We start from the raw sequence: 26,268 nt of genomic DNA, 5'->3' as shown, positions 1-26,268 counted from the left end.
CTTTGATGATTTAGTCTGCTTACTTCGTGGTCTTTCATGTAACAGACTTCACACACACCTAGATTCTTGCTTCATGAAGAATCTCATTGTATGCTGAATACCAGTGGCTCATGCCGGTAAGCCTAGCTACTCAGGAGGTTGACATCTGAGGATCACAGTTCAAAGCCAGTCAGGCAGAAAAGTCCATGAGATTTAAGTGGTAGAGCACTAGCCTTGGGCACAAAGAGACTCAGGTATAGTGCCCAGACCCTGAGTTCAAGCCCTACAATCTAGAAAAGATAAAGGAAAGGAAAGGAAAGGAAAGGAAAGAAAGAAAGAAAGAAAGAAAGAAAGAAAGAAAGAAAGAAAGAAAGAAAGAAAGAAAGAAAGAAAGAAAGAAAGAAAAGGAAGGAAGGAAGGAAGGGGAAGGAAGGAAGGAGGGAAGGAGGGAAGGAAGGAAAAAGAGAAAAAAAGAAAAAACAGAGATCTCCTTTGGAATGATGGAACCAGTGACATTGATCAAGATATATCATATTCAGGGGCTGGGAAGGTGGCTTAGTGGTAGAGCACTTGCCTTGCATGTATGAGGCCCTGGGTTTGATTCCTCAGCACCACATAAGCAAAAAAAGAAAAAAGCTGGAAGTGGTGCCATGGCTCAAGTGGTAGAGCGCTAGCCTTGAGCTGAAGAGCTGAGGGACAGCACCCAGGCCTAGAGTTCAGGACTCACGACTGGACCCCAAAGAAAAAAAGATATATTATATTCAATATATTGAATATATATTGAAACCCTTTTGTGCAGCTACTTAAAGAATTTTGTTAAGTCCTCCCTATGATTCTTTCTACTTTTGGCCTGCTTTCTCATTGCCTGGTTCTATCACCACTAGATGATCCTGCTTGCCTTCCAAAACCAAGTGTCAAGATGCCTTTGGAAGGCTTCCTCACTCAAACAAAAACTTCCTCTTTTCTGTAATCCTCCCCATCCATCCCAACATCAGTTTACTAAGCATACTCTGATATATATTGCCAATTTACAACACTTTGCTATCTTAATTTAAGGCCACAGACCATACCTTACATTTGTTTTCCCCAAACCAAGTAGTACAGATAAGAAAAGCTTGAGTTTTGTTATGAAAGCCTGAGTAAAGAGATGACTGAAAGCCTGGTCTAGACAGAATGAGGCCAAATAAGGCTGCAGCCTTGATCCTCCTCCCAGGAGATACCTAGTTTGTGGAGAGCTTCTAGGGAAGCCATGGAGCAGCAGTCTGTAGGTAGCGACCTAAATTTACCCAGGCTTCACTAATGCTGCAGAGGCTTGCAAATCCTTTTTTTTTTTTTTTTGAAGATGGGAAAAAGAAATCCCAATGAGCACCAGCTCTCATCTGAGTCATCTGATCTTTTTTTTTTTTTTTTGGGGGGGGGGGTCCAGTTGTGGGGCCTGAACTCTGGGCCTGAGCACTGTCCCTCAGCTCTTCAGCTCAAGGCTAGCGCTCTACCACTTGAGCTACAGTGCCACTTCCGGCTTTTTTCTTTTTGCATATGTGGTGCTGGGGAATCGAACCCAAGGCCTCAGGCATGCAAGGCAAGCGCTCTACCACTGAGCCACCTTCCCAGCCCCGTCATCTGATCTTTTGCTGGAGCATAGTAATGGAGCCATGGAGCTGATGATGCCAAATTAGGTGGTCAGGAAGAATGTTTAAACCTAATCCCAGGGGCAGCAGATGGAGGGACAGGGAAGAGTGGTGTCCCACCTCCTAAAACCTGTCAGGTTAGAGGAAAGGGCCCCAAGAAGGTGTTTTCTCTGTGGCAAGAACAACTCTCCTAAAAGGAACTTTGGGTTATGAATCTACAGTGCATTCATTTACAAATGCAGGTGACTCTTCTTTCTGCACCTACCTGTTCTGATTCCCTAAATTGTTAAAGGTGCCATCATCTTCCCAGCTAGTCACACTCAAAGTCTTGGGATCATCTCAAACTCTCCTCCCTCCTCTGTTCAACGTTCATCTAACACTGTAGATGTAGTTCTGGTAGCTTCCTCCCCTTCATTTTTTTCTGTCTTTCTCCAAAAGGATTAATGCCTTTTAGCTGAATCACTGTATAGCGGCCTACTCATCTCTTATCTACATTTTTGTTTCTCTTCAAATCCATCCTACATTTCTACTAAACCTTTCTTCCTCAGTTACACTTCTGATCACAAATCAATGAATATTTATCTGGTACTTTACAAAGCATGTTTACAGTTGATCCACATGGCTTTCATAAGAACTATTAAGGTAACAGTCCTTATTTTAGAGAGTGGGAATTGAGGCTTGGAAAAAAAAAATGACAGGACTCTATAATGTATTAGCACTGAATTCACACTCAGATCATTTGTCTCCAGACCCATCCATTTTTCATTACACTCTGCCTGAACTCCTTTTGTAGGTTAAAAATCAGTGTTTCCTCATATATCCAAACTCATGTGGCACCTAATGCCTTATATACTGTGCTTCTAAATTTTTCCAGCCTTGTTTCCTACCTTTCTTCTTCTGAAGAACATTCAGGCAAACCAAGAACCTGCTGCTCCTTAGTACACACAGGCCTTCGAATGCTTGTTTATACCATTCTACCTTCCTGGCCTCCCAAGCCCAGTTCAAATGAGCCCTCTCTCATGAAGCCTTCCCTGGTGACCCACAACCTTAAGTAATGCTACCTTTTTCTGAGCTTTCAGAAATGACTATCAACAATTGTGAACCATGTTTATGGTACAACTCTTAGTACTTGGCTCATCATTTGTTTTCTTTTTTTCTTTTTTTGTTGCAAGACTGGGACTCCAATTAAGTACAGCCATACCTTCAACCCTTCATTTGTCTTCTGTTACAAATAAGATTTTTGAAAAAAGAGCCTATCCCTAACGTATCTTGGTTATTCTAATGTTAGTGCTTAGATATGAGATGCCTCTCCCTAAAAGGTTTCTGAAATAGATGGCTTAGTCCTTGACATTGCAGAGTTCAGAACTGGAACCTAGAAAATCAATTCAATCATGAAGGCATTTATCTCATTAGTAGCTTAGTAATCCACTGATGAGTTCATAACTGAATGAGCTGTTAGGAAATAGGACCTAGTTGGAGGAAGTAATCACTGGGGCATGCTCTAGAGAAGTATAGCTTAGGGCTGGGAAGGTGGCTCAGTGGTAGAGCGCTTGTCTTGCATGCCTGAGGCCCTGGGTTCGATTCCTCAGCACCACATAAGCAAAAAGAAAAAAGCCGGAAGTGGCGCTGTGGCTCAAGTGGTAAAGCGTTAGCCTTGAGCTGAAGAGCTGAGGGACAGCTCCCAGGCCCAGAGTTCAGGTCCCACGACCGGACCCAAAAAAAAAACGAAAGGTATAGCTTATCCCTACCCTACCCCCCTTTGTGCTTCTTGCCTGCCATGTAGTGAGCAGCTTTCCTTCACCATTACCTTCTACCATTCTGCTTCCTCCTTGCCCCAGGCTTAAAAGCAAGGGTGTCAGCCAACCATGGACCAAAACCTCTATAACAGCCAACCTACATCCTTCTTTGAGTTGTTTGTCTCAGGCATCTCATCAGTATAGACTTTTGGGTTTGATTGGTGATGGTAACCTCACCATCATATTAATCTGAAACCACAATCTGAAAAGATGTTAGAATCTAGTCAGAACAAAGCAAAAATGCTAGCTCTGCCACACACTTAACAGTAGCACAATAGATGGCTCATAGTAAGTGCTCAGGATGCATTTTATGAGAGAATTGATGAGTAGAAAGGGATTCCCCACTTGCTCCAGCCAAGGGTCAATATAAGAGACTCAGAAGGAAATCTAGCCATACAGTAGGGCTGAGGAGATATGGAAGTTCTTGTCTTGGGTAAAGTGGATGGAACTTCACTCTAGCCTCGGGCCTTTAGGACCTTTGTATCCCCCCTTGTTTGTGAAGCTGCAGTGTGGATGTAGAGCCCGCAGCTCCTGCAAGGCTTACATTAAGAACTTTGGCCCCTTCCCTGTTGTGCTGGAGCCTGCTGGGCATCATTTCACCGAACCACTTGATGACTTTCCTTTTCTGATCATGGAGTACTTCCTCCACCCAATGTTTATTTCATGGAAATGAAAGTGGGTGCCATTAACTAACTGAATGCCTACTTTAGACCAGTGCTGTACATTTCTTCACATTTACAACAGCTCTGTAAAGCTAATCTTATCTTCATAGCAACTGATGAGGAAATTGAGGCTCCAAGAACTAGGTGACACAAGTTAGGAGTGGCAGAGCTAGGATTTTTGCTTTGTTCTGACTGGATTCCAACATCCTTTCAGATTGTGATTTCAGATTAATACAATGGTGAGATTACTGTCACCAATCAAACCCAACACTCCACAGCCAGAGAAGATGGCACTCAAAACATGCTGGAAGTTGGCAAGAGCCAGACTGGTGTAGAAAACTCACAATGACGTGAAGGGCACATCTGATGGTTGAGGATAGTACTCTGCCCCTATGATTGCTTTCTCTTCTCGTGTCTTCCAGCTGTGCATGACTCGTCATTGTCCTCTCCATTTCCTTCTGCTGAGCTCTCCTCCAGCTCTTTTCTCATCTCTGCTATTACCAACACAGTCCCGCTCTTTCCCCACTTACATTTCATCTTGCTGTTTTTAAAATGTTTCCACTTTTTTTAACCTTTCTCATTGTCTTTTTATTTCCTATCAGTTTGGAGTGCTATTCTTCTTGAATCTTCTCCAGCCCTTCTGGGTCTGTCTCTTCCTGAAGATCTCACTTTCTACGATGGTAGTAAAGAGGAAGAGTGTGCTATTCATTTAACACAACTCTCACCTTTAACTTCTTTACCACACTTTATCCTCCTATTCTCATATCTATCCCAAAACCTAAGTGTCATTGATAGAGGTATACAAGCACCAACATTTCTTGGGAGTTCTCCCTATTCCTTCCAAGAAAGATCTCTTGATTTAGGAATTTGGAAATGAAATCAGAAAGGGAGATTGTCTCCAGAAAGACATGAGACCCACTATAGCTATTACCTGTTCTAATTATTTTAGATTGGAAGTTATTCCTGAAGCAATCACTGTCCAGTATAGCTAAGTCACATGGTAGATAGCAATAGGAAATTATAACACCAGCTCATTCTCCATTCCAGCAGCTGTCCACCATTCAGGTGATATTTGAAGGGTGAGCCCTATGTACAAGCAGAGGAAAACTGAGCCCTCAGTCAGAACATGAAGGTAGGCTATGTCCAGACCAATATGTATCTATGCATCCCATTATGGAGATGAAGCAGGAGAATCAAGCCCAAGAATAGGTAAGACCCTACCTGAAAATCAGAGACAGCACTGCCTGGTGGAAAGTACACTGGACTGAGAAGCAAGAGACTTGGCTGCTGGCCTCAACTCTACCATGGACTCTCCGTGAACTTGGGCAAGTCCAAACCATCTTTTGCTTTTCTTTCTTCAAGAGATTGTATCAATTATTCACTGCTCCCACCATAGCACATATCTCTGTGCCAAGAGATACTTGAAGTCACCGGATTCATTCTTCCATATATTCCTCAAACATCTATATTAGGTATTTTTGAAAAGAGATCATATTTGAATATAAAAGCAGTGTACAATGGAGCAGAATTAAACATTTACATTACTTGGGATCAAAACAGTTCTCAAGGATATCTAATATCCTGTGGTTCACCCCGGATATTGCAGCTTTGGGGCACAAGTTCCCAGTCACAACACTGGGTCATTTTAGAGGTGTTGTGTAGAAGATGGCTAAGGCCATTTCCTGCTTTAACACTCTCCATCCAGAAGGGAGTGGTGGCACATACCTGTAATCTGAGCAGTTGGAAGTTTGAGGCAGAAGGATCATGAATTTGAGGACAGCCTGAGCCACATAGAAAGATCCTGTGTCAAGCAAAACAAAGAAAGCAACACAACAAATAAAACCCCTCTCCTTCCAACTGACTCCCTCCTACTGTAGTCTGGTCCTGTTTCTCCTATGGCCCTTAGTGGTAAGAGGAAGCAGTTAAATAGTCTCCTCTCACCAACTATCTTACCTCTTTTGTGAATACCAAGTCCCACTTAAATACCAACCTAAGAAGCCTCCAGAGGAGATCAGTAGCCCCAGGGGCTAAAAAGAAGTATTTATGGGCTTCCAAGTGCTCTTAATGAGAGAAAAGGGAGGAGAAAGGAAAGGGGTATAAGAAGAGGGCAGTAAGAAAAGCTCTACTGGATTATGTAAGCCCTTAGGTTAGAAGAAGAATGGAGTCGGGCTTGAGGCTCTTTTAAAACTTAATGTCTTCATTCATTAATCTCCCTCCTGTCCTTCCCCAAGGAAAACAAACAAATAGAAACGGAGCCAGATGCACACAAATCTTGAGGTACTGAAAAAGAGGGCACTGTGTGTGTGTGTCCAGAAGCCTGGCTTTCCAGCTGAGTCACTGTTCTCTCTGTCTCCCACCCTGAGTCTCCTTCCCTCCGGCCCTCCCATCCTCTAGCCCCAGCCTGACACCAGGCCCCCGGCCCAGGGAAGAATAGGCTTTTCTTCCCTTATGTCAACGTTTGGAAAGTTCTCATAGTTTGATCAAAAGAAAGGATAAAAGCCTTCAAAGCATTTCCTGGGAGCTTGTGACCTCTGCCTGGCCCTACTGACCCCCCTGTGTGTTTTCTGGTCAAAAGAGGGAGGGACAAAGACATGAGGCCATGTCAGATGTTCTCCTCTGTTTAGACATAGCTGTTGCCTGTCAGTGTGGGCTGATGGAGACCCCTGCCCCCTTCTCCATCCCAAATCCCCAGGATATACCACCTCTGTCAGGAAGGGAACTGTATTCTTGTAAAAGCTCAAGGACCCCACATACATGCACCTTTGCTCTGGCCGAAGAGGAAAAATGACTTCATGGCACACCGCCTCTTTGGGCACCTTCCCTTCCAACCCTCCATACCAGTTCCAGCACACTTCCTCCCTGAGTTATTGACCAGTCACAGCCTCTGCTCCCAACCATTGTCTGGGCAGCTGAACTGCACATCCTGGGCTCTGCAGGGAGCTGGTCCTTTGTGAGGAGCTTGGCACTGTGCAGGGTTCAACTGAGGACAAAGCTGTACCACTGCCTCCTCAGCCCCAGCAGCATCAGTTCAGAGAGCCTCCTAGCCCGATCTCATCTGGATCCGCATCTCAGAGAATCTGCTTGAAGATGTTATCCCGCCACTTCTTACCTTGACTGAACAGTCAGAAAATCTGGTGTTGGTGCTAAGAATCAGTGGGAAGCAATGGCTTCAATAGGAATAACTACTCTAGTTATTGTTTTCTTTTGCAACAGTAAGACATGAAACACTGAAAAGGTTCTTAAGAACACTGGGGAAAATCTAAGGGTCTGGGTTGGGTCAGGAAGAAAGTGGATAATGAACATGCCTGTTCTCAGACCTCCCTTCGTGTGTTCAGCTCTAGTATAGATGTTCAATGAATCACAACCAGATTTAGGCCCTCAAGATTCTCTAAAGAGGCACTCTAAGTCCAATTTATCTCCAACAATATTGATTGATGGAATCAAACTAGTCTCAATATTCATATGAAGTCCCCTAAGACAATCTTACCTCCACCTTTGAGCAAGACCTCTACTGAGCAAGACAGCAAACTCCACCAGCTACCTGACAACTCCAGGCCTTGTGCTGAAGATTTACCTCCCTGCCACCAGAGGGCAGGCCGCTCCAGACCCACAGGTTGCCGTCGTCTGAGCAGCCTGCCCTCATGGACTTTCACCACCCCTTCCAATAACTCTAACCTACTCCCTTTTTTGTATAGTTGAACCATATGAATATTGCCATTTCTTATTGGCAATACAAGATAGTTCAGTCTAATAAGACCAAGAATAAAAACAATAGTAATAACCACCTTTAAGGAAAGGGCTTTGCAAGCTACAAAGCACTTGTATGAATGCTCGGAGCAATTCCATTTGATCCACACGGCCGCACTGGGTGGCAGTGAATGCAACAGGAAATCTCCCTCCAAGGTCAGAGCTGACCTTCCAGTCATTAAATGCAAGGACAGTTTCTCAATTCTCAACCCCAGCCATCCTTCCACAGCATTTAGACTGATAACCAGCTTGTCCATTTCCGACTTGTTCTCTTTTGGCTTCTAGTGCAGTATGATGAGAAAACACTGGTTTTGTAGATCTTTATTAGCTGTTCAATGACTTTTAGCCATTTTTAGGCTTTATGATTGGAGCAAAATCACTCAAACTTCCAGGCTTCCATTTCCTTTCTCTGCAAAAAAAGGAGCTAATCATACTGAGATTTTGAGGACATCATGCACATAAGAAGGTGAAGGACTAAGTATGTTTTTTTTCTTATGGCATATTTCAAGATTTCCTCATCTCTGTGTACTTTCAATCTGTTTCTGTTGCTCTGGTCCCTCTCTGCCCCTTTAATGCTCCCATTTCCCAGGCATCCCCCTTGGTTTTCATCCTAAGAACTCTACCCTCCCTCCCTCCACTGTTTCAGCCACTCCAATGGATTTTACTTCACTTCTGCTTTGCATATCCAAGTACTTTCCATGCTGCTTCTGTCCAGAACATTCCAGTGTTGCCATGGGCAGACCCATGTCCTCGCACTTCAAGAGTTGGGTGTTTTCCTCCTTATACACAGAATTACCATCCATTCAGTGTCCAGGCTAGAAACCTGAGTCATGCCTGGAGTCTGTCTTGCCCCTCATCCCATTGGTCACCAGTTCTTATCAATCCATGTTTGTGGGCTTCTCTCCATATCCTTCAGCCTCATATTCTCTTACATCTGAAACGTTGCTCCTGGTCCTCCTGCCCAGGGGCTCACCTTCCCCAGCCCCACCCTCAGCTGCCACAGTACTTTCTACGGTACTACTACTACGGTATGTTCTGATCCTATCACTTGGCTCCATGGCTTGAAATCCTTTAATGAACTCTCACAGCTTTTCTGAGGAAACCCAAATTACTTGACACAGTATAAAGGATGGCAAACCATGTAACACCTCACTCTTCTCTTGTTTTTTTTGCAAGCTGGGTTTCACCATGTAGCCCAGGCTGGCCTTGAACTCACACACAATCACCTTGCATTAGCCTCCCGCATTGCTAAGGTTGAAGACACATACCACCATGCCTGACCTCCACCTTACTTTAATTTTTTAAATTTAAATTTTATCTTAAAGGTGATGTACAGAGGGGTTACAGTGACATAAGTCAGGGAATGAGTACATTACTTTTTGAACAGTGTCACCCCTCCCTCATTTTCTCCCACTTTTTCTCTCCAAACCCCTCCCCGCCAAGTTGTAAAGCTCATTTCCAACACAGTGACTAGTGAGTATCACTGTTGAATTCGTTCACCCTTTATCCCATCTTTTTTATGATTCCCCTTCCCCTCCCTTAAAGTCTCCCTTTGGCTCTAGTTTTCTGCATCCCTGTGTTCCAGCCAGAGACTGTGTCCTGCACTCTCCTTTTCTGTCCCCATGCCTTTGTTCCTAGGGCTCTGACTGGTATGCCTCTTGCCACCCCTAGATTCCCTCCAGGCCCCTCTTGTCCCTCTAAAATCCTTTTTATCCTTCCAGGTTGTATATGCAATATCTTTTCTTGGATGACCAGAGATGTTATGGAGGCTGCCAAATGACATTTTATCACAATTTTCTATGTCCTTCTCAAAAGACTGTGAGCTTTTTGAAAGCAGAGACTATATCTTAGTCATTTTATTAAGCTGGTACATTTAAATTTAATTTAAGTGCTTAGGATTTAGATTTGTCATCTTTGGGTATTTTTGAGATAGGATGTCAACTATACCTTATGTATAAGCCTCCCACATCGCTTTTTCTCTCTCTCTCTCTCTCTCTCTCTCTCTCTCTCTCACACACACACAGCATAGATATCACTAATTCATCACAACACCTTTTTTCGAACTGACCCTCAGAATCTTTCTTAACATGGTAACACAGAATAATTTTCAATAAAATGAATTAGCCTCACAAATAAAAACTATTTGTCATCTTGGCATGTCTAGGACACAGCCTACGGTCCCTACCTATTCTTTGCTACTATTTGCCATCCTGGTCTATGTCATTTACTAACTATAGGAACACTAATCAATCTCTTAATCTTTCTAGGGCTCAGTTTCCTCATCTAAAGAGGCAATAAAACTGTGTCATATGTTCAGGATTATGTGAGATAAAGTTTGTGAAATCTGCAAATAAGGCTTTCGTGCAAATAAGGATATTTCTCTAATTCTGGTGAATTACAGAAACTAAGACACAGAGTGGTAAGGAAACTGGCTGACACTTATTTAATGACAAGATATAACCTCTGCCTCTAGGTCCTGTGGATCTTTACTCATTTTGATTTACCCAAGAGGGCCTGAAAATACTCAGGATAAATAAACCATTGCCGTGTATGTGTGTGTGTGTGTGTGTACGCGCGCACGCGTGCATGCGCGCGCCAATCCTGGAGCTTAAACTTGGGGCCTTGTGCTCTCATTTGTCTTTTTTTCTCAGGCTGGCACACTGCTATACCCCTACTGCTGGCTTTTTGAGGTTAATTGGAGATAGGAGTTCACAGACTTTTCTACTAGCTTCAAACCATGATCCTCAGGTCTCAGACTCCTGAGTAGCTAGGATTATAGGCATGAGCCACCCAGTGCCTGGCTAGAGCACTATCTTTTTCCTGTAGAGTAATAGTGATTTGTGGAAGGGGATTGAGTCCAAAAACTTAGAGGACTTCATATTTAGTACTCTAGTCCAACCACCTATAATTACCAAAATTAAGTTTCCTGTAAAGTCCTCTGAACCTGCTAAGGAATGAGAAAGGCTTGTGGTATAGAATGCTGAAGAAAGATAAGTATCTTGATGACTGCCCACTGACCCCTCAAACCCACATCTGCTCCTAAACTTAGGGACTCCAGGCAGCTGGAAAGCTTTTTTAGGAGCAGGATGACAGTCACCAGAAGATTAGATTCTGTCACCTGATCTGTCACCAGACTCTGGGAAACTAGAGAATGTCCAATGAGAGCAAGGTTAGACCTGATAAACAGGGGTTGGGAGCAGCCTGCAGGGAGAATGAGGGAAACTAGAGAAAAGACTGTTCCTTGTTCTAGCATGAAGGCTGGTGAGGCTTGGGGTCCTGGCGGGTGTCCCCGCCTTACATGAGAGAGGACCTGGGGTGATCCCAGTTGACACGGCCTCTTCTCCATACACTTGCTTGTCTCTCATCCTGACATTGTATCAGATAGTTAAAAGGGAGGGCTTGACCTAAAGTGATTCTTAACTTTCATCCTGTTCAACTTTGTGTTTTCTTCTGGTATTTCTAGATTTGAGAGAGCTTATAGGAAGCCAGGCATCAGTGGCTCACGCCTGTAATCTTAGCTACTAAGGAGGCTGAGATCTGAAGATCACAGTTCAAAGCCAGCCCAGGCAGGAAAGTCCGTGAGACTCTTATCTCCAATAAACCACCAGAAAACCGGAAGTGGCGCTGTTGTTCAAGTGGTAGAGCACTAACCTTGAGCTGAAGAGCTGAGGGACAGTGCCCAGGCCCAGAGTTCAAGCCTCATGACCAACAACAATGACAAAAAAAGAGCTTATAGGATCGATGATCTCTACTACCTTTTCCTTCCTCAGGCCCTCTTTCAAAGTGTATCATGCTTTTGGGGCACTTGGCACTGGCCGTTCCTACTTCAGCCTTTATACCAAAATCTTTACTCCAGAAATCTAGAGTTTTCCATGGGAGATAGATTTTTGAGCTAGAAAAGAGAGAAACAGAAAATGCCAGGCTTGGGCCCCATAGCCAGGCAACAGAAGAACAAAAGCTTCAAAGTGGACTGAATAGTCCTCGTGGGGGTCCTCATGCCATTGGGCCTGTGTGACCAAGGTAACGGGCATCAGAAGCTGGACAAGGACTAAATAGAAGCCGTGGGGCGGGGTGGGGGGAGGGAGGAGGGAAGGGGGCACCTCTAGAGCTCCTAGAATGACAGGCTAATCAGAATCTGTTACAATCCGGCTTCTTTTAGTCTCTCCAGCATTGATCTCTCTGTCCTCTATTCATCCCTCACACACATTCTCTACACACAAACCACATCAAACTTCTATTATTTCTGGAATGTACCACACTCCTACCAAATAATGGGACCCCATCCTTGGAGCACTCCTCCCCTCCCAGTTTACTTGGTTAATTTCTACTCTTCCTCATGGCCTCAGCTTTCTCTGGGAACCCATTATGGGTGATCCTATCTCCATGTAGGCTGTGCTTTCCCTGGGTTCCCAATGTAGCACAAACGTCCCTATCCCAGCCTTTCCTGAGTACCAGGATTGTGCTGATGTTCCATGCATGCATGGCATCACCCTGCCCTCCATGGGAAGGTGTTTGTTATCTACGTGGTAGCTCTTGTGTTAATGGCACAGAAACAAGACTTAAGAGTTCTGTTAGGATGTAGCACTGTTGCTCAAGTGGTAGAGTACTTGCCTTGATCTGAAGAGCTCGGGGACAGCGCCAAGGCCCAGAGTTCAAGCCCCACGACCGACAAAAAAAATGAGTTCTGTTAGTAAGGGTGGCACTGCACATTGAACCCAGGCCTGCTTCACACGGCCTGTGCTTGTCATGTAGCCGTTGAATCCTAGGATATTGGTGCTGGGAGGCCTTCATGGTCATCCCATTCTATAGCCTCATTTTACAGAAGAGGAAACCAAGACCTAGTAAAGGTGACTAATTTTCCAAAGATCACAAGATCATGAGGCTTGCTGGTGGGATATGTCTTTTTATATCAGAATCAGAACAACAACTCTAGTCTTCTTTGTCTTCTCTCTTTCTACAATATCTGACTCTGGTGTCCCAAAATACCAGTTGGCATGGAGCCATCCTTGGAATATTACCCATGGAGCTCCTGTCCAGCCCAAGTCCAAGCCCAGGATGGGTTTGATCAGATCCTCCTATCTAGCCAGTCTCAGGGTTTCTTTTAACTCCCTACAGCAGCTGGCCAACAAGAAGAGCAAATGGTGAGGGAGAGGGCACCTTCAATGGAGCTCTCTACAGGGGCTATGACAATGGCCAACAGAGTTCTGCTACAGTTGGAAATCCCATCACTCACAAGAGGTCTGGGAATCACAGGAACTATTGCCCAGGCAGCCTAGTAGGTGACTGAAGAGGGACCTCTCTTCAAGAGGGCAAGTGACTTCACCTCTTTCCATCCCTCCCCTATCTATGCCTAGTGATACCTTGTATCCAGGACATTCTTCCTGTTAAGTCAAAATTTCCTTGCTGTTGCCTAAGGAATGTATCTGCACTGTTAGTGGGGATGGACAGCCATGGGTACCTGTGTCTACGATTCATATCCAGGAGGTAAGCCAGTTCCCTGGCAGGTCCTTTCAATTCCTTTTCCTTCTTGAGGTCACTTTGGTGTATGTAGTGCAACCTCTGACCTTTACAGAGAAGTCTCGGGGTCAACTCTCACCCTGGGAGACAACCACATACCCCACTCAAGAGTTCCCTGAATAAGAGAGGATGGGGTGAGGATGGCATGCAGTCACTGACTGGAAACAGATTTAGAGGAGAGCATCTCATTGGCTTTCCTCACAAATTAACTGTTCCATCTCAACAGGGGGGTTGAAGTTCCACATTGGGCAAACTTCTTTCCCCAGCAGGGGACACTCAGGGGGACATTTAGAGGCAGAAGAGCTGCACCAGAGTATTAGGGCTGGATCAAGTACAAAATATAGATGGATGAGGTAATTTAAGCAGCATTAAGTAACTAGAGGGGTCATCTAGATATGCAGTGAGGAGAAAGAATGGATCCTACAGTGAAATTCCTATGTAATGGAAACATGTTGAAGCATGTTCAGTTATAATTGCACAGGATCAAACCACTCTGAGATTAACTCTCTTATCTCCTGGAGTTACTATATCTGGGCTTCCAGCTTCCAGCTCAACACTGTGAAGATCAGCCCTCAACTCCCAGGAGAACTTTCTTTCCTCCCTTTTTAAGGGTGTCTGCTCCAGATGGCCAGATTAGAATAGTAGGGGAGGCATAGGCAGCCCTCAGCTCACACGTTTTGTAGGATTTCTATATAGGATAGTAGCTGGACATCATGAAAGACTTCTAGCCAACAGAAGTTTCCAACTCTAAGTCCAGCTGAGAAGATGCTGGGGTTGCTCTTTGCAGTGGCTCACAATCAGCAGCAGGAATGGGGCTGAGTTTGAGAGGAAGACATGGAAAGAGGTTTGCTTGCCCTGATGAGACAGGAGAAGAGTCAAAAGGATCTTGTGAGATTCCTTCTAGACCAAGAAGCCTACTTAATGTCGTTAAGGTCCTCTAGTCACAGCTTCCACCCTACTTCTCCTAGAGGAAGGTGAAGAAAAGTTGACTCTGGCAAAATTCTTTCAGGAGTAGAGAGAGTCATCTGAGTGGAGCCAGAGATAGCTAGTACCAAAACAAAACAAAACAAAACAAGCAAACAAAAAACTGGAAGCAAGAGATCTTCCTTCTAGTCTAACTAACCACTAACAGCCTGAATAGCTCATCTCACCTGTCAGGGCCTCCCTGGGAAAATAACAACTGTCCCTTCTGCCCACAGGACTGTGAGGAGGTGGGTTATGCCTGAGCACACTGAGTAAATGCCAAGGACAGCCAGGCTTGCACTGGGTCGAGGTGGAGTTAGCTATTTATGCATCTCTCCATCTGGTGAACTTGACTCAGCCCTGGGGTGGGATCCTGGCCCACAGAACTCTCTCCATGATTTTTTTTGGGGGGGTGCATAGAGGAACTATGCTCAGAGTTCAGCGGAGACTTTGTGGTTAACGTATAAGCAGGTACAGTCTGGGGCAGCAGGACCAGCAGGACATTCCCCGCCCCAGGGCCACATTCTTGAGGTCACAACAAGTGCAAACTTGTTATAACCTGTGTCAGAGCAGCAGAGGGCAGCTGGGGCATGGAGGGGGGATGGTGCCCACGTACCTGCAGCAGCTGCTGGAGGGAGGCAAAGAGGGAAAGGGGTGGGGTAGCAGGGAGGAGGTGTGCAGGTGCACATGCTGCTGGTGGATGCTGGGGCCATGTGGCATCTGTGTGCCTCACTGAGCATATTGTCTGGGCACATCCGCTTGGGCACGGGGGTGCATGTGTGTGGGACTGCATAGATGAGTGTGTGCCTGTGTGTCTCTGCATATATGAGCTCAAGTGTGTCCCCGCCGTGGGAGGAAGAGGGGGTTGGGCAGCCACGGGCCTGGGCTGGGCATATGGAAGGTGGCGTGGGCAGGCTATGAGTGCCCCTGCTCTATCTTGGGCCCCTCAGACCTGCATTCCAACTCCCTCCACAGACTGCCCCCGCCCGCTGTGATCCAGGCCTGTCTCTTCTTATGCTCTCCACAGACAGCCCCGTCAAATGCCTATCTCCCCAGCCTGCCCAGGGAGCGGGGGTGTCGTTCTACCCATTCCCCCTGGCCCTGAGCCCACTCCCCCGTGCTCTCTGGGCCCTTCGGACACTAGGCCGGGTGGGGGGTGGTGGGGGGAGGCTCTGAAAGCAGGTGACTGTTTGGGGGAGCTCAGGGACAGAGCCCCCATTGTACCCGCCCCAGAGCCGCCTCAATGGAGCTCCCCGGCACAAAGGGGCTTTGACAATGGGCAGGACATTAGTATGCAGAGCCAGCCCCTCAGCCCTCACTGTCCCACAGCCCCAGGGGCGGGAGCTGGGGGCTGCTGGCAACAGGAGAGACAGGGGGTGGGGCAAGGCTGAGTCTGTGGAGATCTTAACCCTCTGGGGCTCCCCGGGGGCACTGCCCAGTAGTCAGGGAAGGGAGACTTGACTAAGGCCCTCAAACCTGCCATTTGCCAGGGAAGACTTTCTAAATGGAGAAAGTAACAGGGATAGGAGGGTTGGGGGAGGGAGGGGCTGCAGGAAGCCAGTTCCCTTGGTCCTAGGTAGCACTGGAAAAAAGTGGGTGGGCAGTCTGAGTGCACCCACCTCTTACCTCAGTTTGGCCTTCTATTCAAGAGAATTGTGTGTGAAAGAGCAAAAAGAGAGCTCTACGTAGCAAAGTCTCAGAGTGGTCAGGTATTTGGGAGTAGGGGTGGGATCTAGTGTTCAGAATGAGCATGTGTTCAGGATTTTAGGGGGTCTTTAGGCTTGTGCTACCATTTTGTTGGACCTCCACTGCTTGGGTTGTGGGGACTGGGGAAGCAGGTGCAGTGACTAGACCCAGGACCCCTGTCCTATGAACTCCTTCTTGGGAGCTGACAAGAGGGAGCAGCAACTCAACTGAAGGGAATTGGGCCAAGAGCCAGTGATCTCTTCTGTAGTGTGTGCATCTTTCTCATCTGCCTGCTCCCTTCCACGGTGAAGAGAGACCTATCTTCTCCCGCCCAGGAAACCCCCAGAACACCAGCTGCCTTGCCAAAGACACCATATCCTGCCCCAGCACTGAAGCACAATGGGAAGAGACCTGAGGAGGCAGGACTCCAGGGCCCAGAGAGGTGGGAGATCAGAGAGGAAGACAACAGCTGGCAAGGAGCTCCAGGCAGCATTCAGGGCATGGAGATTGCCTAAGCCGCAGTGTGGCCCAATCACAGAGTTCCTCTGCCCTGGACCAGTGAACCCAAGAGAGAAGGCGAGGGACATTTTATAGAGCTGCCCTCTATGAGGCAAGATAAAAAATTCTCCCCGACTTCGGGATGTCTTCCCAGCTTTTTCTCGTTTTCTCAATTGCTGTTAAGGCCAAGAAGTCCTCCTTGCTATCTACCCTCATGGTTTCTTGCTGCAATAAATGGTCCCTGAGTGGCTCACCTGGGATTGCTGGAGCTCTCTTTCCTTCACCCCCCTCTCAGGATTTTTTCTACCACTGTTCACCCTACATACAGTATCCAGGGGCACACGGCTAGAAGTCAAACCTTTGATTGAGAGACTACCCTGTTAGCTTTCCTGAGACCCTGCACAAGACAGTTCTCTGAACTCCATGGAAGCATCTCCCTGCCCTCTGGTCATTATAATGGGTGTGGATTTAGGCTCTGCAATTTAATAAGAGTTTACATTGTCAAATACTGTGCTAAGCACTTTTCCTGGGTTAGGACATTACATTCTTAGCAGTTCCAAAGAGTAGATGCTTTTATAAAGTCTCATTTTATAGAGGCAAAAACAGAAGCACCGAGATGTTGAGAATTTGCCTAAAGTCAAAGAGCTAGTGAGTGGTAGAGTTAAAGACTCAAGCTCGAGTAGGCAGCTTGTCTCCAGAGCCCAAATGATTAACTACAGCCCTTACGGGTCTTCCTAGTGAACACATTCAGACCTGGCAGAAGGAAACCAACCTCTGGGGATGATGCTTGGCCCAAGTTCTCTGAAAATGTCTGCAGAGGATCCTCAAATTGGCAGTTCTCAAACTGCAGCCCAGGGACCTTTGGGAGTTGCTGAGATATTTTTCAGAGTTTTATGAAGTCAAACCTATCTTCATGAGGATGTGGATATTACATTAGCTGTTATTTCACTTTTATTATTTCAAGAATGTTCACTGGAGTTTTCTGGAAGCTAAATTGCATACAATATTGCAACATACTGAGTGCAGAAGTACATAGGAAAAAGTCTTTTAAAAAATTAAATTAGACATTAAAAAGATTTGTGGAAATGTTAGACATAGTTGCTGTTAAGCTTCCTGTTTTTAGAAAATATAGCTTTTTATTAAAAAAATAAGTCATTTGCATCAACAGTCAATGGGTTTATTGTCATTCTGGAGTGAATTAGTAATTGTTTTAATTCTCCCCAGTGTTCTTTCTTTTCTTCTCTCGCTCTTGTTTTTTGTAGGGTTTGAACTCAGGACCTTGTGCTTGCAAAGCAAGCACTCTGCCACTTGAGCCATGCCCCTAGCCCTTGTACTTTACTCATTTTACAGCCTCTTGCCTGGATTAGACATATGACACCACACCTAGCCTGTTTGTTGATATAGGGTCTTGCCAACATTTTTTGCCCAGGTTGGCTTCAAACCACAATCCTCCTGATCTTCAACTCTCAAATAGCTGGGATTACAGACACAAACTACTGTGCCCAGTGTTCCTCAGGGTTCATTCCCAGCACAGTTAATATGAGTCAATAAACACCCATACAAAGCTCTGGAGTCTTCAGTCACTTTTACGTGTAAAGGGGTCCTGTGATCAAAAAGTCTGAAAGCCACTGCTCTATCGAATATAGCACTCTTTCATCTCACCAGCTGTCATGTCTAGGGGATAGACATGGGACAAAGACATATGCCTAGGTTTAGAAGTTGGGTTAGGAGCAGGGGTAGAGTTGAAGGGTCAGTCAAAGAAACATGGAACACTAAGGGGCCAGGCCTATATTCCATGTGGAAGGTGTCCTCACATCTCCTATCTTTTAAGCAACAGCTCAGAGATATGTGCAAAAAAATGGAACTGTCCCAGACAGGACTCTGATCTCTACCCCCTAGTTCCACTCCAGACATTGACTAAAAAGCCCCATATGAGGCTGGAATCAGACCTCCCAGGTAAGGGGAGAAGGGCTCTGTGGAGCCTGGATTCTCAAATTGTTTTGTGTTTGGGCCAACAATGCTTAAGGGACTGGAGTTTGGGGGTCCTAGTGCTTAGGTTAAGTCATATATGCAGGATGGTATGGTTGACAGGGTAAGAGTTTCCATGGAAGTCTGGAAATTTAGGTCTTATACATGCTCATAAACCTCTAAAGCTAGTGACCTCTCCCACATAAGTAAGCAGGAAGGTTTCTGGCCTTCTAGAATGATGATGGACAATAGCATTCACTTTGCATCCTAGAATCTAAGCCCTTTGCCCAGTGCCAAGGGTCCAGGGACAGAAGCCTTTGAGACCTTAACCTGACAGAACCATAAGCCCCTCCCTAGAGGAGCCCCTAGGCTAATGAAGGAGATAGGAGGCATCTGACATCCCCACCTTCTGTAAGGGGGTAAAAAGCAAGATAATAAAACAGAGAGGGAAACAGAATAACAATTTGCAAAGGGTGGAGCTTAGAATGGCCTATAAGAGGACCCGGAGTGGGAGAAAAAGTACAGCCCAGAGACTGATAGCCCTCAGATGCAATCTCCCTGAACAGGATCTGAAAAACAGCCCCAAGGGATGGGGTGTTTAAGGTGGCAATTGGGAAATTTTCATCTGATGAGAACTGGAGTGTCTAGGTAGAGAAGGGTAAGATAGAATTGATGCTTCAGGGCAGTTCCAGTGAGGGCTCCAGAGTGGAACAAAGAGACAGAATCAAGGAGAAAAAGAATGGAGCCAGGGTAACAAGGCTGAAGGCTAGACAGGCTGATTGGAGGACAGAAGAGTGGGACACGTAAGCGTGAGAGAAGTTGGGACAACCTGAACAGAAGTGGACAGACAGGGTGAGGAAAAAGAGCCAGGCAGGGCTATGTGGGAAAGCAAGGTTCAATGATGATGAGGGGACAGAGACTAGTCGGTGTTCTTGTCTGAAACAGAGATGTTGCTGAGAATGGGGAGAAAACTTAAGAGACATTTAACAGCACTATTCACGTTGTATTGACTCTGACCTGAAGACAGGACATCTCCTTGTCAAAATCGTATAGGCTTGTGGTTGTGGAGACCCAGTATTACAAGACAGCCAGCCTGTTGAGGTAAAACAGAAACTTCCTCTAAACTACTTGATCATTTTTTTACCTTTTCAAACTCCAGAAAGATGAAGTACAGAGAACTGGAACAGAATCTCAGTTAACAAAAAAAAAAAAAAAAAAAAACCACCACGGAGGGGTGGGATAAATCAAAGCCAGGAAAGGTAACAGTAGAGTCACAGAGGCCTGAGAACCCTGACAGCCCACTGTACATTTTACATGCTTAAACACCTTCTAAGCCCTTTACAAATATTGACTCTTTTAATCCTCACAACTATCATTAACCCTGTTATTACCAGTAAGAATGAGAAACTACTAAGACCAGGATTTCAGACCTGGGAAGTCTGATTCCAAAACTGTGCTTTTCACGTGCATCTGTTGTGTCTAAGAGCAGAAAGGAGGCCTCAGCCAGCAATGCGGTGTCCCACAGCATCCATGAGTGGCCCCTTGACACTTGTCCCCTATCCTGATCCCTTCACCTCTGGCATCATGGCTCCCCTCAGAAGCCTTAATGGTGGGCTTTTTTGTTTGTTTGGGTGAAAGTGGGAGTATTTTCTGTGTGTGTGTGTGTGTGTGTGTGTGTGTGTGTGTGTGTGTGTGTGTGTGTGCGTGCATGTGTGTGTTCTCTCAGAAGCCTCCATCCCTTCTTTCCCAATCTTCATTTCAAATGTCTTTCCATCTGTGAGGTGTGCTTCCTGAAATCTAACCTATATTCTCTCTCAACCCTTCCCATAGATCTTCTGCCACTGGAAGAGCTGCAGTAGGGCCATGTATACCAGCTCCTAGCTTACTTAGACCTTTTTGGAGACCTGAAATGCTAATTCAGTCCCCATTTCTCCAGCTACCTCCTGCAAGGCTACACAGTTCATTCTGACTTCTCTCCCACATTCCAGAGCCAACCCCTCCCCTCCCCACCACCTCAAATCCAGGCTGGCAGACACCCACAGGAAGGTTGCTCCCATAATTCCTTTCTTTTTGCCCTTTCAAGGTTCTCAAGGAGGAGGGGTGGAGAGGGGCCACCCAGGATGGATTCCCTCCATGAAGAATGGTGACAACACAGATATTAAACTCAGATGAAAAAAAGCACTGCTCTCATCATAGGAGAGGGAAAGACTGAGAGACACAGCAAGCTGGAAATGCTCCCCTTCTCTAGAGCTTTCCCAACCAACCCTTTTTATTGGGTGCTAAAACATTTGAATTCCAAACTTTCCCTTTGGCTCCAATCTTTCTGCAGTTTCATCGCAACATTCTGCCTTGTGTTATCTGTTCTCCCTGTCCCCTTCCAGGGCCTCGCTACTGTCCTGGAGAGCTTGGCCTCAGCCAGGACAGTAGCACTGACCAGTCAGGCAAGAGAAGAATCTAGGCCGAGGAGGGAGGGAGAGTGGAGTTTTTTTCTTCTGTTCTAAATAACCTTAGGAGGAACACTTGAGGGCTCTGTTGCCCAAAGTTTCGTTCCTTCCTCACCATCACTAAGGTCTTCAACCTATCTTTCCATTTATATGTAAGCAAGCGAACCTTTTGCTAGGAGACCCAGGAATCTTCTTGCAGGAAGTGGGTCTTGTTGCATAACCCACCTCAAGACTCCTAAACCTCTTATCCCACCAATACCTGGGGATAACTCCAGTGAATTTATCCAAGCCCACCCAGATCCAAGCATCCCAGCCTTCTGGTCCCTAGGGAGGACAAGCAAAAAAAGGCCCCTGGGTCTTTTGCCAGCCACTTCCCTCCTAGGCCAAGCTAGCAAATTTGGAGCTGTAAATAAGCTCATGTAGAGTGGCACAGGTGGGGGCCACACAGAGGAGATATGGGATGCTGGTGGGAAGACAATTATTTCCCCCACATAGACATATGCATCCAAAGGATGGATGTGGGGCTGGTGCTAAGGAGACGTGTTTTTATCTTCTGAGTAGGAGGGAGATGTGGGAGTCTGTATTAGCGCTGCAGAAGAAATGGGACCATACCTCTGCTCCCCCCACCCCTGCCACTGCCCCAGTCCCAGTCTCCCCCCCCCCCAGTCAGTAGAGTCATGCCATTTGATATCCGCTGAGACAACTTGGCTGCTCTAGGTTCTGGGTGGGGGGTGGGGGAGATGGTTCAGAAAACAGCAGTTCCTTTCAGGACCCAGGTTGGCAAGGGCTTTGGGAGGCTGGACTGGCCCAGATCACCCCTAACTCCCCCTCCTTCCCTCCCTCCCTCACCACCACCACCAAATGACTCGCGGGGGAGGGGGGAGGGAGGAGTTGGCACTGCCTGGCCATGCCTATTGCTTCCACAGTTCTGGACCCTCTCCCTGGCAGGAAGCCTTCCCCCACTCTTACCACCTTTTCTTCCTCCCCAAAGAACCAGCTATGAGTCAGGACACCTGGTTCCCTCTAGGCTTGGTCCCCCATTTCCAGTCTACACCCAAAAAATTAAGAACCTTACTGTTTGGCACAGAGTGGCACCCATCATTATGCCAGGAACATATTCAAAAATCCTCAGAGATCAAGGAGAGGGCTTTAGGGTGAAACTAAATTGAATTGTTGGTGGCTTTTCAGCACCCACTCCAAGCTCTTTCAGCATCTCTAAACAGGGGGGACACCAAATCTTCCATCCTCCTCCTACTTATCATCATCAAACATCATCATCATCATTTCTCTCCCACCCAGATTACCTAAAACAGTTCTTATGGAGAGAAAAAAATCCAAACACCCCATCAAGGACATACAGGCCAGAAATCTTTAGTCAGCATTTGTATCCATCTACAACTTGATCAGACTTTAAGCGCCAGCTCCTTTTTGGGTCCAAATTTACACTGACTTCTACACTATCTGGTTTCTCCCTCTGCCTCAACCTGCCTGGAGCTTCATTTACAGCAATGAAATCTCAAGAGCATAGAGGCCCACCCTTACCGTCCCCAGTTTTGCCCTTCTGTTCCCACCATGGGATTCTACTCTTTTCACCTCAATGAGCAAGTTCCAACCTTCATTTCTCCTAACACTGGAGCCCTTGCTTAGTTTCTGGTGGAGGGAGGGATGGAACAGGAAGAGCATCTCAGTTTGGAGGATGAATTTACAGATCATAATCTACCCTCCGACTCTAGAAGGATTCACCTGTCTGAAGGAGAGAAGGTGGGGTACAGAGGAGAAGGGTTGGGTATCTTGAAGCAGGAGGCAAGCGAGAATGAAAGGAAGAGATTGCAGAGTGGATTCCCATACACTACAGGCTCCTGTCTCTCCCTAATCTAACTTGTATGTGTTCTACTCCCTGCGTGATCAGTGTCACTATCTGAGTGTCACTGAATGGGGGGGGGGGGAGCTGTCTACTGGGAGGAGGGGGCAATGTCTGCGTGCCTGTGTGGTGGATGCATGGAGATGTGTAGTGGTCACTGTAGTAACCCAAGAAACAGAGATGCAATTGCAGGTCTGCTCCCCTCAACAGAGTGGGGAGGGGGCCAACAGGAAAGCCCCTTCCCAGGATTAAAAGGGTGAGGTGACCATCAGAGAGAGAGACAGACAGACACAGAGAGACACAGAGAGAGAACCCTCCATGGGGCGCTCTTTCCAGAAGACTCGGTTTGGGACTGCCCAAGGCGAAGGGAAGGGGAGCAGGTCAGCCTGAGTAGGGACTAAGGGGTTGGGGATTAGGGATCCCAATGTCTTTGAAGAGCTAAGTGGACAGGACCCCGGCCAGTGCGGCAGCACTCCTCCATCAGGGCCAGGGTCTTACCTTGGGTCCGAGGCGCAGTGGCCCCTTGGACGGGCCGCGGGGCAGCAGGACAGATTGGACCGACGGGGCGGGCAGGAGTGAGGAGCGGAGCTCAGTGACGGGCAGAGCCAGGACTCTTAAACCCGGATCTGGGATCAGATAAGGGCTTGTCAGGGGCCGGGGCCGGGGTCGGGCCGGCCGGGGGCAGAGCTGGGCCGGGCCGGGCCGCCCCCTCCCTCCGCAGCACCAGAGCCAAACTTTGACTGAATGGGCCCAGAGGGGGGGGCTGGGCGGGCGGGGGCGGGGGGCTCTGGACCGACCAATGGGAGAGTGGAGCGCCAAGCCCAAGCGGTCGGGATTGGAGGAGCGTGGGCAAGGGGCGTGGCATAGTGAGCAAGGAAGCGGAGACCCAGACAGTTGGAGGCGCAGAAACACCCAAAGACAGAGACCCAGACAGAGTCAGGGAGAAAGGGAGATGAAGAGACGATACGTGGAGCGATGGAAGCCGAGCTGGCAAGGTGACAGGCGAAGAAAGAAAGAAGAAAGACGGTGGTATCCAGAGTGCAGCAACCAGAGAGGGAGCGGCGAGGGCGGGGCTGGGGCCCAGTTAATGAAGTGGAAATGAATTCAGAACAGGTCCACTGGCCCAGCGAACTGCTCCTAGGACTGTGATTGGGCAGACGAGGCCTGGGCTCTGGGGCATGGGACTCATTCCACAGTGTTTTCCTGATTTTCACCGCTTGCTAAGTAGTGCTGGGTGGGAAATGCTCAGAATATCACTCCCACCAAACAGAGGCTTCATGTGGCAAGGAAATAAAAGGCAGTAAAGTGTGGCAGACACTGAAGGTTTGAGGAAAGGCGAAAGGTCACTTCACTTCCCGGTAGAGGTGGGAGGGAAGAGAGGATATCTGCTAAGTAGTCCCAAAAGATGAAGAGGATTCAGGTACTAGGAGATGACAGGAAAGACACTGGAGGCCGAGGAACCAAGCCACTAAAATGTAAGTCTGCTTGGGACCTCTGCATCATACTGTTCCCACTAACTAGAATACACAGTGGAGGTCTCCACCTTTTCATCACCAAGGACTGCTTTCATTATCTCAACACACGTTTTGCGAGATTTTTTTAATCCACAATCTCCACTCTTGGCATTTATTACAGAAGAAAATAATTATTTCTCCATTCATCAGAGACAATCAATACCAGTGTTACCGTGTGGAGCATGTATAGAAAAAAAACTAGAAAGCTTATCTTCTAAAGAGTATATGATAAGTTATATCATAAAGCCCTCATTGGAGCTGGGATGTTACTTGTGGTAGAGCATTTGCCTACCATGCACAGGACCCTGGATTCAATTCACAACACACACACACACACACACATACACACACACACACACACACACACACACACACAGAGTGCCCTCATTAGGGAATTACTAAGCTAAAAGTTAGGTCCCACAGACGTAGCTTGTGCTAAGGAAAAGACCTATACTAAATACAGAGTAGTTCTGGTGCCATCCTAGAATTTTTTTTTTGCGGGGGGAGGGGGGGGGATCCGGTCGCAGGGCCTGAACTCTGGGCCTGGGTGCTGTCCCTCAGCTCTTCAGCTCAAGGCTAGCGCTCTACCACTTGAGCCACAGCGCCACTTCTGGCTTTTTTTTTTCTTTTTCTTTTTAATTTTTATTTATTTTTTTATTGTGAAAATACTGTACAGAGGGGTTACAATTACATGGGCAAGATAATGAGTACATTTCTTATCAAGCATTGTAGTCTCCTCCTTTGTTTCCCCTTCCCATCCCTTCCCATACTCCCCCCGCCCCTCTTCCAGCTTTTTTCTTTTTGCTTATGTGGTGCTGAGGAATCGAACCCAGGGCCTCAGGCATGCAAGGCAAGTGCTCTACCTCTGAGCCACCTTCCCAGCCCCCATCCTAGAATTTCTATAGGCAATAGAAAGCAGTTGAGAGATCAGCAGGGGAGGCAAAACTATGCATAAGATTAGGAAGTGTAATCTAGAAATAGGCAAACCAGTGTGAGTAAAACAGAAACTATATGCAACTATATATTACTTTCTATATGAATATATAGAAAATATATGAATATATAAGAATATACATATACAAAGTAATTGCAATAATGTAGGCAGTAATTGCAATAATTAACTGCAATACATAATTTCAATAATTGATGTGATAATGGTTATCAGAGAAAATAGACTGAAATCTAACAATCTAGCAATCAGGTAAACTATGAAATCATTAGTGGGAAGAGCTAAACTGGTAAAGGGACTGAAGTAAGGGAAGAAATTGATGGGTTTGGAGCTGGAAGGTGTGGAGAGGAGTCAGAGGGAAGGAAGGAGCTTGCTGCTGCCAAGACAGAGTGTATTAAAGCTTTGAGTGAGAGCAAGATAGTTCCCAACAAAGATGGTACATAATGGAAAGCTAACCTATACAGAGAGTAAGAAAGACTCGCATTTAGAGAACAAGGAGAGCCCCCCCCCTTTAAAGAGTGACAGAGAATCCACCATACAGGCAGAAAGGAGACAGAGCATGGGAGGTCAGAAAAGCCAAAGACACAAGGAGGCTGTAACAATGTCAGTGGATACAAAGAGAGGAAGCATTGGATTTGACAATAGGAAAGACAAATAGTGATATTCAAGTGCAGTTTCAAGAAAGTGACCATGGTGCAGCGAGAAAGTGTAGCCTATACTTCACACTAGCAAGTAGAGTTTGCCCTTTCAAGAACTCTACTAAGAAAAGAGAGAATGATTGGGGGGGAAGGGGGAGGCTGGGAAGGGATGTGAAGGGTAAACAAAGGAGGAGGCTGCAATGCTTGGTAAGAAATGTACGCATTATCCTGCCCATGTAATTGTAACTCCTCTGTGCAGTATGTTCACAAATAAAATAAAATAAAATAAAATAAAGAGAAAAGAGAGAATGAATAGAAGCTAAAACTATGTACTAGAAACGACCTTTCCACTTTTCTTCAAATTTCTAATAACCTCTGTTCCTGTGTCAACAGAAATTTGTGGCCATGGTGAGATGGT

The 26,268-nt window shown here is 46.4% G+C and overlaps 2 protein-coding genes across 4 annotated transcripts in view; one reads left to right on the top strand and one right to left on the bottom strand.

The window, feature by feature from the left end:
- The window catches only part of Kcnj10 (potassium inwardly rectifying channel subfamily J member 10), a 34,499-nt gene extending 11,047 nt beyond the window's left edge, over positions 1–23,452 (bottom strand). Inside the window, exon 1 of one of the 3 annotated variants that reach the window (XM_070000300.1) lies at positions 23,248–23,452. Coding sequence is in view for 1 of the 3 variants with exons in the window: in XM_070000299.1 (XP_069856400.1) it covers positions 19,462–19,476 (15 nt within the window). In the remaining 2 variants the exon portion in view is untranslated. Of the gene's footprint in view, positions 1–5,790; positions 5,852–19,461; positions 19,518–23,247 lie in introns of those variants that run through there. The other 2 variants (XM_070000299.1, XM_070000301.1) reach the window with 2 other exon arrangements.
- Positions 1–26,268, top strand: part of Kcnj9 (potassium inwardly rectifying channel subfamily J member 9) — a 63,382-nt gene that overhangs the window by 15,305 nt on the left and 21,809 nt on the right. The gene's annotated exons all lie outside the window — the stretch shown is intronic.

This window comes from Dipodomys merriami, unplaced genomic scaffold (genome assembly GCF_024711535.1).
Source record: "Dipodomys merriami isolate MVZ:Mamm:240054 unplaced genomic scaffold, mDipMer1.0.p SCAF_56, whole genome shotgun sequence".
In the NCBI taxonomy this organism is placed as follows: domain Eukaryota; kingdom Metazoa; phylum Chordata; class Mammalia; order Rodentia; family Heteromyidae; genus Dipodomys; species Dipodomys merriami.
The sequence above is the reverse complement of the archived record's forward strand: the minus strand, read 5'-3'. Positions and strand labels throughout refer to the sequence as shown.